The sequence below is a fragment of the Marmota marmota genome, unplaced genomic scaffold (assembly GCF_001458135.2).
Source record: "Marmota marmota marmota unplaced genomic scaffold, marMar, whole genome shotgun sequence".
Lineage (NCBI taxonomy): Eukaryota > Metazoa > Chordata > Mammalia > Rodentia > Sciuridae > Marmota > Marmota marmota.
Window position 1 is genome coordinate 3,612,335 of NW_025999945.1, and position 14,525 is coordinate 3,626,859.

Genomic DNA, 14,525 nt, shown 5'->3' on the forward strand with positions numbered 1-14,525 from the left:
TATATATATATATATATACCCAGAAGTGGGATTGCTGGAACATATGGTAGTTCTATGTTTAATATTTTAAGGAACCTCCATTCTGTCTTTAATATGTTTGGATACTATTTCCTTTCCCACTAACAGTTTATAAGGGTTCCCTTTTCTCCACATCCTTGCCAGTGCCTTTGTCTTATCTTTTGATCATAAGCATTCTCACTGGAATGAGGTGATACCTCATTGTGGTTTTGATTTGAATTTCTTTAATGATTAGTGATGTTAAATGTTTTTTCATGCAGCATTGTCCATTTATTTCTTCTTTGAAGAAATGTCTGTTAAAGTCTATTGTCCATTTTTAAATTGGGTTGTTCTCTGACTATAACTTAGTATCCACTGATCAACCTCTTCCCAGCCCTCTCCATACCTATCTCACCAGCCTCTGGAGACTACCATTCTTTAGAACAGGATATAGTACTAAAACATAGAATGAATAAAGGAAACCCAGAAGTATATCTTTTATTCACTTAAAAGAACACTGGATAAAGAAAGATTTTAAAGTAAATGTTAAGGGATTCTCATTAGCGGTATGGAACAAATTATATACTTATGGCTATGGTAAATTTATAGGTCTTGAAAAGTTGAATAGTATTAAAAAATCAAAATGTGGGAAAATTAGAAGAAATCAAAAGTAATATTTTAAGTGAGAAAATACCTGTAGAAGAGATATCTAGATTCAGACATACATATTAAACACTTAGCTTTGGTAAAATATAAATTTAAATAATTTTATAAATACTGTTTGCTTACAATATTATAAAGGGTTACCCATATATAGAAACTTTTTAGCCTGTTTTGAATGCTCCCCCCCTTTGTTTTAAAATGCTAGGCACTGTTAGGATCACCTCATCTTCCAAGCACTCGTTGAAAAATCACGATTTATAAGCCCTAATTTTTAAAACACTTTCAAATGTAGCTTGAATCATCGGATTGTAAATCCAGTAGGTAAATTACAATATACTCAAAAAGTGGTCTTTAATATGTGTGCAGTGTGAAGTGATTAATCATTCATCTGTGAGTTTTAAAAAAGAAGAAAAAAACCTTTCAGAAAGAGAAAGAAGGAAAACTTCTCTTCTTCCTCTGCTGCCTTTCCCAGGATGCCTTTTGTGATTATGTTATAGCATATCTGAAACACAAGGCATGTTTGTTGACATCACTGATGATGCTGTCAGCAGGGACTGGTCAGTGCTGCCAAACTTTTGTTAATCATTTCAAGTATCCATGTCCGTTGCAGCTGCTCTGGAATTCATAGGAAGATCCCAGTTTTTGCAAACACATGGAAGAACCACCTGGGTAAGATGGAATTTGTGATCAGGTTTTTGAACACATTAATATATGAAAGAGTTGTAATATTAGGGCAGAGTCTACCTTTGTGCTGTCTTTAGTCTTCTAATGCTCTTACACAAGAAGAGGGTTTATCTATATTTAACAATTGCTGATTAATAGCATTCTAATTGCATTTAGAATTTAAAAATCCTAACTAGAGTCCATAAAAACTGCTGACACTTCACACAGTAAAGCAGCACAGAGTACTTGGATAGTCATTTAACTATAAATTGCATGTGTTTTGTTCAGTTGGTGTGGAGGTTCTTTGTATTATTTTTGCTCTTATTTATTACATTTGTTTATGCAAAACACTCAGAACAGTGCCTGGTGCATGTCAGTGAAAGTTAACTTTTTTGTTTGTATAATATGAAGCATGAAAATTGCATGCATGAAATTATTTCTTTGGTATTCTTTAAAGAAGGAATATATTTTCTGTCCCTTTTATAATGTTTTCCCCTGTAATGCTTAAAGGAACTTTTCTGAAAATGTTTTCTAATTTTGACCTGGACACTTTCATCTTAGTCAAAGTTTAATAGAGAGTACTACCATTGTTAAGTCTCAGTGTTATTTGCAGAGGGATTTTTTTATTAATTACTAAAGTTGGAGATGATATTTATGGTCTTTATGGCTCTTGGGCTTTGATGAAAATGAAAGTCTTTTTTCTTCTTTGATCTCCTAAATTTAGATTGCCAGACTTTTAAAAATAGAAGAAGGCAAGATTTTTCTTATTTGAAGCATAGCAATAACTTAAAATATCAATAATTTCTCGTCTTGGGCTATCTTTTTACTATTTAGAGTAAATTTTGCACTTTTAAAAATTGTTATAATGAATAATATCTGTATGGCATGAATTCTTTATAAAACATTGATATTCCTTTGTGGCCTTTCATAGAGGTTAGATAACTTCTCCTTAGTGTGAACTACATAATAAATATTTTAACCTTTTGGGGCAAGAGCTAAAATTGATGCTGTTATGTAAATATTTATAAAATATTCCATATGCAACCATTTAATAATATAAAAACCAATTTCAACTTGTGAACTATAATAAAGAGGTTACATTTTTCTTTCAGATCACAATTTGTTAGCCCCTCCTCAAGAAGATGATTAATTTTTGTGAGAGTTGTGAGTCAGATTTGTGAGTTAATGCAATTAGTTAGAAACTCTAGACCTACGACATTATCATTTTTGTTATGGCTATTGTTTAAAAAATAGTAAAAGTTTTTAAATGCTTTCCATGAATTAGGCACTATGGTCAGTATTATTACCTGAATCATTCCAAATATTTTTCCCCCATCCATGGTTTCTATTTTGATTTTATTAACATTTTTAAATGGATTATGTTTTTAGTATTTAAATTTAAGAAACTTTCTCAACCAAAGGTCTTAAAAATATTTTCTGTTCATTTGGAGAAGTTTTTTTAGTTTTAAGCTTAAAATTTAGGTCTACAATCTGTTCTGAGAGTTTTTTTGTATATGGTGTGAGTTATGGGTAAAGTTCATTTTACAGAATATGGATTTTCAATTTTACCACCATTTCTTGGAAATAATATTTTTTTTCTCTATTAAATTTTCTTGGTAGTTTTCTCAAGAATACCTTTAACCATAAATGTGTGGGGCTATTTCTGGACTTTTTAAATTTCCTTGATCTGTGTTGGTCCTTATACTAGTACCACACTCTCTTCATTTTTAGTACTTTTTAAATGATATAGTGTAACTTCTCCTTTTTTGTTCTTTTCAAAGTGGAAACAATTCTCTTTCTCCAAAAAAATATTCTTTTGGGATTTTTGATTCAGGGAATTTTTGAATCTATAAGTTGAATTTGGAAGAGAATTTATATGTCAACAATATTGAATCTTTCAATCTGGTAACATTGAGTCTCTTAGTTTACCAAACGAGGTCATCTCTTCATTTATTTCTCCCTGATTTCTTAACACACATACACACATTGTTTTTTAATATGCAGAGTTTATCGATACTTTGAAGTATTTCTCTACAAGTTTTTTTGTTTGTTTGTTTCTTTTTCTTGGTTTTTATATTTTTATTATTTTGGCATTTTGGTTTGTAAGTTTTTTTTTTGTTTTTTGTTATTGTTTTAATGAAATCAATTTCCATTTGTTCTTTGCCACAAAATAGTTGTTTTTTTTAATATTAACCTTGTAAACTTGTTATTTTCCTAAATTTATGTGTTAGTTCTGGTAGTTTTATTGTACATACTCTAGGATTTTCTACACCCAAAATTACATTATCTTAATGGATCCTTTCTTTTTTAGTTCTTGTTGTTTGCTTGCCCCTTGTACTGACTGAAAACTTCAATACAATATTGGAGCCTTGATTTGTACCTTTTATATTCTTTTCCTGTTTGACAGTTTTGTTTGATTTTATTTTTTAGCATCTTCCACAAAACTGGTTTTTAATTTTCTTGATTTTTTAAAATTTTATTTCATTAATTTCTGTATTTTATTGTTTTCTTCTATTTGTTTTAGGCTTGTTTTATTTCAGGGACTGATTTGAGAACTTTTTGTATTAAGTTATTTTCTTTCAATTACTAGGGGATTATCCTCTGTTAGGATTTTTTGATTTTTTGATTTGATTTCTAGTTACCTTTGTGTTCTTGAAAGCATATTTAGTATATATTTGGTTTCTTTTAAATTGAGCTTCTCAATTCTTTAAGTTCATATCTTTCACTGTTCATCCATTATTTCTGCCTTCCATTCTCCCTTCTGTGATTTCAAAGACATTAATGTTAGATCATTTACAATTTTTCCTCTAGTTCCTTGCGCAGGCTCTGTTTATTTTTTTTCCCCTTTGCCAATCCTGTTTCTCTTCATTGGTCAGAGTGCATAATTTCTGTTGGGCTATCTTCAGGTCACTCTGTCATCTCAAATGCTGATATTTAGCCCTTTGAGTGCATTTAAAATTTTTAATGTTTGAATTGTACCAGGCCTAACATTTCCAGTTGTTTCCGCTTTATAAACTCTTTTTCTTTGCTGAAACTTTCTCTTCTGTTTACTTCAACAGTTCACCTTTACTTTTGGGAAGTTTTTATAACAGCTTTATTAATATCTTTTTCAATCAATTCCTACCTTCTGTGTCATTTTGGCATTTTCATCTGTGTGAGTTGAGATTTTCCCCTTTGTTTATATTGAATAATTTTGGATTATCTTAAATATTTGAACATTGTGTTATGAGATTCTTGATCTTATTTAAATTCTATAAATAATATTGTTTTTATTTTTTAAACATTAGTACACAATTTAATTTTGTTCAGGCTACAGATTCTAACTAGTAAACCTTGGAGTTATTATTTTGGCATTTTGGTTTGTAAGGTTTCAGTGTCAGTTGGAGTGTGGTTTCAGAGTCAGTTATTTTCAAAGCTTTTGTCATGCTCTCCAGATCTGTTCTTGACTGTATACCAGAGGCTGGTTTGGGACCTGGATAATGGTCTTAGTTTATTTCTAGGTTTATTTTTCACCCTTTGATGTGCTATTAAGGATCAGTTGTAAACAGGTGCTTCTCTGGGGTGAAGTTAGTAATTCATATTTAACTTTATCAAGTTACTTCCTAAGTTTTTGATATTTTGCAATCTCCCATGTGTTTTCTGTTTTTGCTAGGATTTCCTTTTTTTTCTCCACCCTGAAAACTGATGTTTTTTGTTTCTTTTTTTCATTCTTTCTTTTTTTTTTTTTTGGCTCTGCTGCATATTTCCCACCACTGCACCCATATCCATTGTAAAGTAGTGTATACTTGAGTATTCTCTCATTCATTGGGGTTCCTGCTTTGCAGTTGGCAGGAAGATATTTTGATATTTGGAAAAAAGTCAAAATTTTTATGGTCTGTCTTTTCTTACATAACTTGTGTATAGGACTGACTCTATTTTTACATGTAAAGTCATTAAAAACAGATGAAATTTTATTGAAATGATTATTGTAAAATGTTTCCTCCTTCTTTTCCTCTTTTATACATTTTTTAAAAATGTGATGTTCTGACAACATATGTGCATTTTGTCAGGTTATTGCTTCTTAGGGGTGTTGAGCCATATGACATCACTAATGCAAATATAATTTATTCATGCTGAAATTTTGACAAATGCTTAGTCCTTATTGTTGATCAGCATTGTCTGTTGAACTTTTCTACATACATATTCCTGGGCCTAATCCCTAGACATTCTGATTCAGAGAGTTATGTAGTATAATAGGTAAGGAAGATAATAACTTAAATACTCATCTCCCCTACTAGAACACTCCTTTTCAATACAGGTCATCATTATCTACACCCTGGGAAATCAGAACAGATACGTCTGAGAAAAATTTGTGATGTTAATGCTCCTTGAAAGTTGCTGAGTGGGTGTCACTGTTGTGTTTTATCAGGTCATAATCTCTCACCATCAGTCTAAGCATAGTCTGAATCTTTTTTGAGTTTATCTATTTGAATCATTGAACAACTGATTTCTTATTCATAAACCAGTTCAGTGAGGATTGGAAATTAATATTTTCATTTCATTTTCTTTATCATGTTTAAGGTCAAAGTGTTTAATTTGTTCACTTTTTTTATTGAAGTACAACATACAATCAAGTAAAGTACTTAAGATGTACCAACCTTAATTGTACAGCTTGAATTTTTCATATGTATGTTTATATAAAAACCACAGAGGCAAGACATAGACTACTTAGTTTTGTCATAAATGGGAGTCATGAATAGGTATTCTCATGTATCTAGTATTCTTTAATTGAATGATTTTTATAGGTAAGCTTTTTTGAGTTATTTAATATTATTATTTCTGACTCCTTTATACCAAAACACATTTAAAGAGGGAAGAATCAATTGACTTTTACGCTGTTTCTTTGCTGTGGTAATCTCAAAATTCTTTAGGAAATTTTACGTACTCCAATTGTAGCTCTAAAGCATTCAGTGGTTTTCTGCTTTATCATTTATATTGTATCTGTTATTTATTTCCACAGGTTATTCTTGCTCTAGCTAGGTTCACTTTTTTTCCCCTTCTGTTGGTACAGAAATGAAAAAGGAGATTTCTAAAATCTTATCTCCCATTTTTCTTCTAGGATATGATTTAGGTGAATTCAAATTGAAGTGATTATCTGCATTTATTGTATTAATCTTCTCTTTTGTTCTTTCTGACAGCATGATGGAAGTGGGTCATTGCATGATATTCAGCTATCATTGCCATCTAGTCCAGAACCAGAAGAAGGTGATCAGATATATAAGGTATGACTAGATAGTCATGCTGAAGATTTCAGAATTCTTATTACTAAAATAATAAAGCAGAACCAATTAAAATTTTGAATAATAAGAATTATTAGAAACCTAGAACTTGCTATCTTGTGAAATAATTGTTTGTTCTTAAATTTTGCTGCTTTGTTAAAATAATAATATCCCATTTTATCAGATCATAATGGAACGAAATTAGAAATCAACAATAAGATAAAAACAATAACATCTCCAGATATTTATCTGGAGACTAAATTATACATCTTTGAATGGTGAATGGATAGTATAAGAAATCAGGGAAGTAAATTAGAATACTGATAAAAATTTATCAGAATTTCTAGGAAAGTATGAAGGCATTTCTAAGAGGAAAGTATATAGCATTGAGTTCATACATCAGAAGAATAGAGATACCAAATAAATAATCTAACATTACATCTCAAGGCCCTAGAAAAGAAGAACAAACCAACACCAAAATCAGAAGAAGTCAGGGAATAATTAAAATCAGAGCCGAAATCAATGAAATTGTGGATTAAAAAAAATACAAAAGAGAAACAAAGAGTTGTTTTTTTGTAAGGGTAAACAAGTTTGATAACCCTTAGCCAAACTAACCAAAACAAAGAGAGAAAACATTCAAATTCAAAATTCAAGATGAAAAAGGAAATATCACTATAGGATACTACTAAAATCCAGAGGATCATCAGAAACCATTTTGAAAATTTATCTTCCAATAAACTAGAAAATCTTAAAGATATGGAAAAATTCCTAGAGATCTATGACCTACCTGAATTAAACCATTAGGATATAGAAAACTTAAACAGATCAGTATCAAGTAATAAAATTGAAGCAGCCATCAAAAGCCTTCCAACACAGAAAAGCTCCGAACTGCATGGATTTTCAGCCAAATTCTACCAAAACTCTTTAAAGATAGAAGAACTCTAATACCTGCTCTCCTCAGATTATTCCATGAAATAGAAAAGGAGGGAAGACTGCCAATCTCATTCTATGAAGCCTTTATCATCATTCTGAATACAAAATCAGACAAAAATCAAGAAAACTTCAGGCCAAATATCCTTAATTAACATAGATTAAAAAAATCTTAATGAAATATTGGCAAACAGCATACAAAAACAGATTAAAAAAGATCCTAGGGATGCAAGGTTGGTTCAACATACAGAAATCAAGAAATGCAATTCACCACATAAACAGGGTTAAGTTAAAGAAGCATATTATTATCTCAATAGATATAGAAAATTCATTTGTCAAAATGCAGCACCCATTTATGCTTAAAACACTAGAAAACCTAGGGATAGTGGAGCTTACCTCAGCATTGTAAAGACTATATATGATACACCCAAGGCCAACATCATTCTGAATGGAGAAAAACTGAAAGCATTATCTCTAAAAATAGGAAGAAGCTAAAGATGCCCACTTTCACCAAACCTATTAAGCATAGTCCTTGAAACTCTAGTCAGATAAATCAGGCAAAAGAAGGAAGTTAATGGGAAACAAGTAAGAAAAGAAGAACTCAAATTATCTTTGTTTGCTAATGACATGACCCCATATTTAGAAGATCCCAAAAACTCTTACCAGAAGACTTCTAGAGCTCATAAATGATTTTAACAAGGTAGCAGGATACGAGATCAACCCTCATAAATCAATTGCATTCCTATACTCCAGTGATGAGTCTGCCAAAAAACAAATTAGGAGTATCCCATTTATAATAGCCTCAAAAGAAAGAAAAAAAGCAAAAACCTTGGGAATCAGTCTAACAAAAAGAGGTGAAAGATCTCTGCAGTGAAAACCATAGAACACTAAAAGAACGAAATTAAAGACGTTAGAAGATGAAAAGACCTCCCTTGTTCTTGGATAGGCAAAATTAACAATGTCAAAATGGCCATACCACCAAAAGAACTATATAGATTCAGTGTAGTCCCCATCAAAATTTTAATGACATTCTTCACTGAACTAGAAAAGGCATTTCTGAAATTAATTTGGGAAAATAAGAGACCCAGAATAGTCAGAGCAATCCATAGTGAGAAGAGCGAAACAGAAAGCATCCTAATACCAGATCTCAAATTATACTACAGAGCTATAGTAACAAAAACAGCATGGTACTGGCATCAAAACAGTCATGAAGGTAAATGTACTAGAATAGAAGACACAGAGACAAATCCACATAAATACAGTTATCTGACACTAGACAAGGTGCCAAAAACACATTGGCCTTTTTTTTTTTTTTTTAAAGAGAGAGAGAGAATGTTTTAATATTTATTTTTTAGTTTTTGGCGGACACAACATCTTTGTTTGTATGTGGTGCTGAGGATTGAACCCGGCTGCATGCATGCCAGGCGAGCGCACTACCGCTTGAGCCACATCCCCAGCCACTGGCCTTTTTTATATATAAAATACTGTTTTAATATATATATCTTTATTTTACTTATTTGTATGTGGTGCTGAGAATTGCTCCCAGTGCCTCACACATGCTAGGCAAGGGCTCTACCACTGAGTCACTGCCCCAGCTCTAAAGATAGCCTTTTTAACATGGTGCTGGGCAAACTGGAAATCTATTTGTAGAAAAATGAAATTTAACTCTTAAAACTCACCTTTTAGAAAATGAACTCAAAGTAGATCAAAGACCTAGGACTTAGGCCAGAAACGCTGCCACTGCTAGAAGAAATTGTAGGTCCAATACTCTAGCTTATCAGCACAGGAACTGAATTTCTTAATAGGACTACTAAAGTGCAAGAAATAAGATAAAAAATCATTAAGTGTAATGGCATCAAACTAAAAAGTTTCTGCACAGCAAGAACAAATTAAAACATAAATATAGAGCCTACAGAATGGAAGAAGGTCTTTGCACCTGCTCCTCACATAGGCAATTAATATCCAGAATATACAAAGAACTCTAAAACCTTAACATCATAAAAACACAAATAACCCAATCAATAAATGGGCCAAAGAACTAAACAGACATTTCTCTAAAGAAGAAATACAAATGATCAAGAAGTATATGAAAAAAATATTCAACATCTCTAGCAATTAGGAAAATATAAATTAAAACTATATTGAGATTTCATCTCATTCTGGTCAGAATGGCAATTAGCAAGGATACAGACAACAATAAATGTTGACAAGGATATAGGGGAAAATGTACACTCTTACATTGTTGGTAGGACTGTAAATTAGTGCAGCCACTCTGGAAATTGGTATGGAAATTCATCAAAAAACTAGGAATAGAACTACCATATGACTAGCTATTCCACTCCTCCATGTATATCCAAAAGACTTAAAATATTACATACTACAGTGATACAGCCCATCAGTGTTTATAGCAGCATAATTCACAATAAGCTATGGAGCCAACTTAGGTTCCCTTCCACAGATGAATGGATAAAGAAAATGTGATATACACACACACACACACACACACACACACACACACGATGGACTATTACTCAGCCATAAAGAAGAATGACTTTATGGCATTTGCCAGTAAATGGATGAAACTGCAGACTATCAAGCTAACTGAAGTAAGCCAGTCCTCAAAAGTCAAAGATCAAATGTTTTCTCTGAAAATGCAGAAGGTAATCCAAAATAAAGGGTAGGGGATAGAAAATAATAGATGTGTGTAGTAGACTAAGGGGAATAAGGGAAGGAAGAAAGATGGGGTAGGGAAAAACAGTTGAATGAACATGCCCAACTTTCATATGTGCATGCATGGATGCGGCCCGGTGGGTTCTGGCATCAGGTGTATCAGTAGGTCAAGAATTAAACAAACAAACAAACAAAAAAGTAAACTGTAGATGGATTGAAGAGGGATCTGTGGAGTGCGGTGGAAGGGAGGAAGTGCTAGGGATTGAATTGGAGGGGGTTGTGTTCCATGCTTCTGTGATTATGTCAAGGTTTGTCCTGGTGTTGTATACAACTCAACTACATTTAAAAAGACACTTGCATTGGTTTTAATTATGAATAGCAGTTTTTAAAATATTTACCAGTGAGGTTAAAATGTTAATGGGTACTTGTTATATCTAATCGCAGCACTGAAGAAATATACTGGTGATGAGGTTAACTTTTATTTTTTCATGTATAAAAACATAATTATGGGGACTGGGATTGTGGCTCAGTGGTACAGCACTCGCCTAGCATGTGTGAGGCACTGGGTTGGATCCTCAGCACCACATAAATATAAAATAAAGACATTGTGTGTCCACCTATAATGAAAAAGTAAATATTTTTAAAAAAACATAATTATGGAATGCTGATGTATTTTAGCGAGTGATTGAAAGTAGTTTTTAAAATTCTCATTGTCTTTTGATCTATATTTAGTTGAAAGCTCTTTATTTTTCATCTGTTTCTCAAGTCTATATTTCTTAAGTACACACAGATATCAGTGATTAATATAATATTTATATGTAAAATTATTGATTACTTTTACATCATGTTTTCAGGATGTAGTAGCTATTGTTTGATAATCATCTACAATAACACCAGTAGCTTAATACAACAAAAGTTGATATTTCACTTATATTACACTATACTGATCTGTTGACTATAGATCAGCTGGGATTCTGCTTCATGTATCTCTTACATTTGAGAACCTAACTGAGGGATCGACCTCTGGGGTAGAACATGTCTCTGTGCAGAGGGAAAAGAGCTTTGTCAAACCACATAAGAATTCTACTTTGATGGAGTATATGTCACTTCCAAAACAATTCCAGTGTTTCAACCTGACATTAATTGGACAGAAGTCCTTAATTTTCTCAGAATGCTGAGTGATTTATTGGGAACAAGATTCTATATAAAACAACCAAAATCAAGAATGTAGCATAGGAGTCACATCTTTTTATCTAAACTTGGCTTTTTCACTTGCCTACCATCTTTAGGCTTCCACCCAATTGTTGTAAATAATAATCTACATCTAGCAGGTCTGCCACAGACCATCTCTTTTTAAAACAGTTTCACATAAACACACAGGTGAGAACCAGTAACTCAGTCCCTTAGAATTTTTCAAATACTTTTAAGTTTTGTGACTGGTTTTATTTATTTTTTTAAGTTATTCTTTTTTTCTCTAAGTTTCTTCTTGTGAATGCATTTTTTAAATGTAAAGAAATTTTTTTTGGAGAAAATTTAATTCTAACTCGTTTTACTTAGCTAATTTCATCATTGTTTTCTGTATTTCTTTCTGGTATGTCTATATATTTGATACTACATGGAAGACATATTGTTACATGGTGCTTATTTCTTGTCCCTATTACATTTTCTTCCTGGCAGATAATTCTTGGTCTTTTCTTCCCTCTTATCCAAGCTGACATGCAATAGCTCACTCTCTTCTCTCCATATCTGTAGTCTCTCTTGAACTTTGAACAGCAAATCCCTAACTGTGTTATTGTCTCATCAAAGATGCTTTTAGCAGCACAACTTCAAATGCACAAATATGGTGATTTATGCTATTACAAATTCAGGGTCTAAATTTTTCACTAGACCTGCAGTGCTTCCAATCTGTTCTTATATTTATGATAGGATAGCTCCTTCCCATTCTTCTGATGAACTGTTCCAGACATTAATCATGCTCAAGCATGATGCTCAGCCATGCTTTCAACCTCTTCAGGTAGTTTTGTGCTAATCGAATACAGATGTTATGCTTCCCTCCTTCCTGCCTTCTAACTTGCTAAACTCTCTTATTTTCACTTACTTTGTTCCAAATATAGGAGAAAAGTGGTAACTATATTTTTAGAAACTACCTTTTCTGTGTTCTTAACTCTATGTCCCAGTGCTGCTTAATTATCTAATAAGATTCTTCTTCTCCTTGCTCCTCCTATGTCTTCAGTGTACTTTCTCTTATTCATTGTCAGCTTATAAATTTGTATATTTTACTATCTTAAATTCAGGAAATAGCTTTTCCAACTTTACTTAAACCCCTTTCCAGTTAATGTGGAAACCTTGAAAAATACCCATTAATTTTTGACACAGCCTTTTTCTGAAAAGTTTATCCCTTGGCTTTTATAATATTTCCTTGGAATCTCTCATACCTCTCTGCCATTTTCCCACTTCCATTGTAGGATTTTTCTTTAAATGTTAGATTTACATATTTAGCTCTGTCCTCTTTCAGCTTTTTATTCTCATGATTTTATCATTTTTTGTATATAATGATAAAGTAAATATTTTTCATATTTGGTGGTTCAGTTGCCTACTAGACATTTCTGCACTATCCACAGGTGCCTCTAACATATATAAAACTCACACATGCTTCTCTTTTGATGGCACAATCATTCATCATGTCACTCAAACTAGAAATGTGATGTTACTCTTTACTACTCCTCTGTGCCCTTTTCTCACTTGCAGTAAATTGTCATAATGTTCATATTTTGCTCCCTTGTGATGGCTATGTAATGTTCCATCAAGTTGCTACACAATATTTCCATTGTCCCCTTATAAGACAATTGTAAATTTGTAAACTTGCAGATCCTACCTTGTATATTTTCTCATAATTTCTTTGCTATGATTTTTTTAGGAATTATGTAACTGAATCAAAGAATACAAGTACTTTTATGATTTTTATACAGAGTCATGTTCATCCAGAAACCTTACTTGCTAAGTCTGATAAATGCTTTTTTTCTAATCTTGGTTAGTCACATTGAATATTTTCTCCATAATTTGATATCTTTAGAACAATATCTTCATTACTTTACATTTCTTCAACAAGCCAAATAGAAGATTTTACCAGTTATATATTTGTTTATGAGAGCCAGCTATTTGTCTTGGGGGACTTGAAAATGATCTAATATACTTGAATAGACTCATATGTCCTTGAGATACAAATCCTTTGTCAAATTTACATAGGTTCTTACCAAGCTTTAATGTTAATTGTATAGATAGATGCCTTAAAATTTCATATAATAAAATATATTTATCATCTCTTTTCAAAACACACAAACATGCTTTTATTTAATAGAAAATATAGAAAACTAATTTAAGCTAAAGTAGAAATAAAAAGTTTAACACCCATCAGCATTTTAAAAGCATCTTTTCAGAGCTAAAAGATAATGAATTCATAAAGCTCTCTACCCATCCAATAAACAAATGGTAGCTCTGTTAAGAAAACCTAGGTGATTAAAAATTTTTTAATTAAATAGGGGTGCTTTCAAAAATGAAAAGGATTATTTCGCACTTATAATATTTTCCCATCATCATTACTTAAAACTACAGATACATCCATCTCTTTGTAGAGCTGATGGGGTGTTTATTGTTGTTGTTTGGTAGTGCTGGGGATTGAACCTAGGGGCACTTGACTTTTGAGCTACATCCCCAGCCATTAAAAAAAAAGGTATTTTATTATATCTGTATATTAAAATAATTTGATGAAAATTCATTTAAAACTCCTTTGGAAACATTTTTTAGTGCATTATAATTATACATAATAGTAGGGTTCATTTTGACTTAATTATAAATGCATATAACATAGTTTTCTCCATTGCAATCCTCAGTACTACCCACTTCACTTCCCTCCTCCCTCTTCCTTTACTGCATTGGGTCCTTCTAGATATTTAATTAATTTAATTGATGCATTATAGTCTTATATAAAATTAGAATGTATTGTGGTATAGTCATACATGAGCCTAGTATGATTTTTGTCAACTTCATTCCCCAGTTCTTTCCCTTTTCCTGTCGTCTTCCTTCCCTTCTTGCTTCCTCCTTGGTCCCTAGTTTCTACTCTGCTGATCTCCCTTCTGTTTTCTCCAGATCCCTATTTTTGATTAATTTTTTTCTCCCTAGCTTCCACATATGAGAGAAAACATTCCACACTTTTGGTTTTCTGAGTCTGGCTTATTTCATTTAGAATAATGTTCTCCAGTTCCATCCATTTACTAGCAAATGACATAATTTCATTCTTCTTTTTGACTAAGTAGAACTCCATTGTGTATTTATCAACTCTCAATG

General features: G+C 32.0%; 1 protein-coding gene across 7 annotated transcripts in view; it reads left to right on the forward strand.

Moving 5' to 3' along the window:
• Window positions 1-14,525, forward strand: part of Ccser2 (coiled-coil serine rich protein 2) — a 149,460-nt gene that overhangs the window by 101,905 nt on the left and 33,030 nt on the right. For 6 of the 7 annotated variants that reach the window (XM_048801677.1, XM_048801674.1, XM_048801676.1 and 3 more), the window contains one exon: window positions 6,501-6,584. In XM_048801677.1, the coding sequence (XP_048657634.1) occupies window positions 6,501-6,584 (84 nt within the window). Of the gene's footprint in view, window positions 1-1,270; window positions 2,145-6,500; window positions 6,585-14,525 lie in introns of those variants that run through there. The other variant, XM_048801678.1, reaches the window with a different exon arrangement.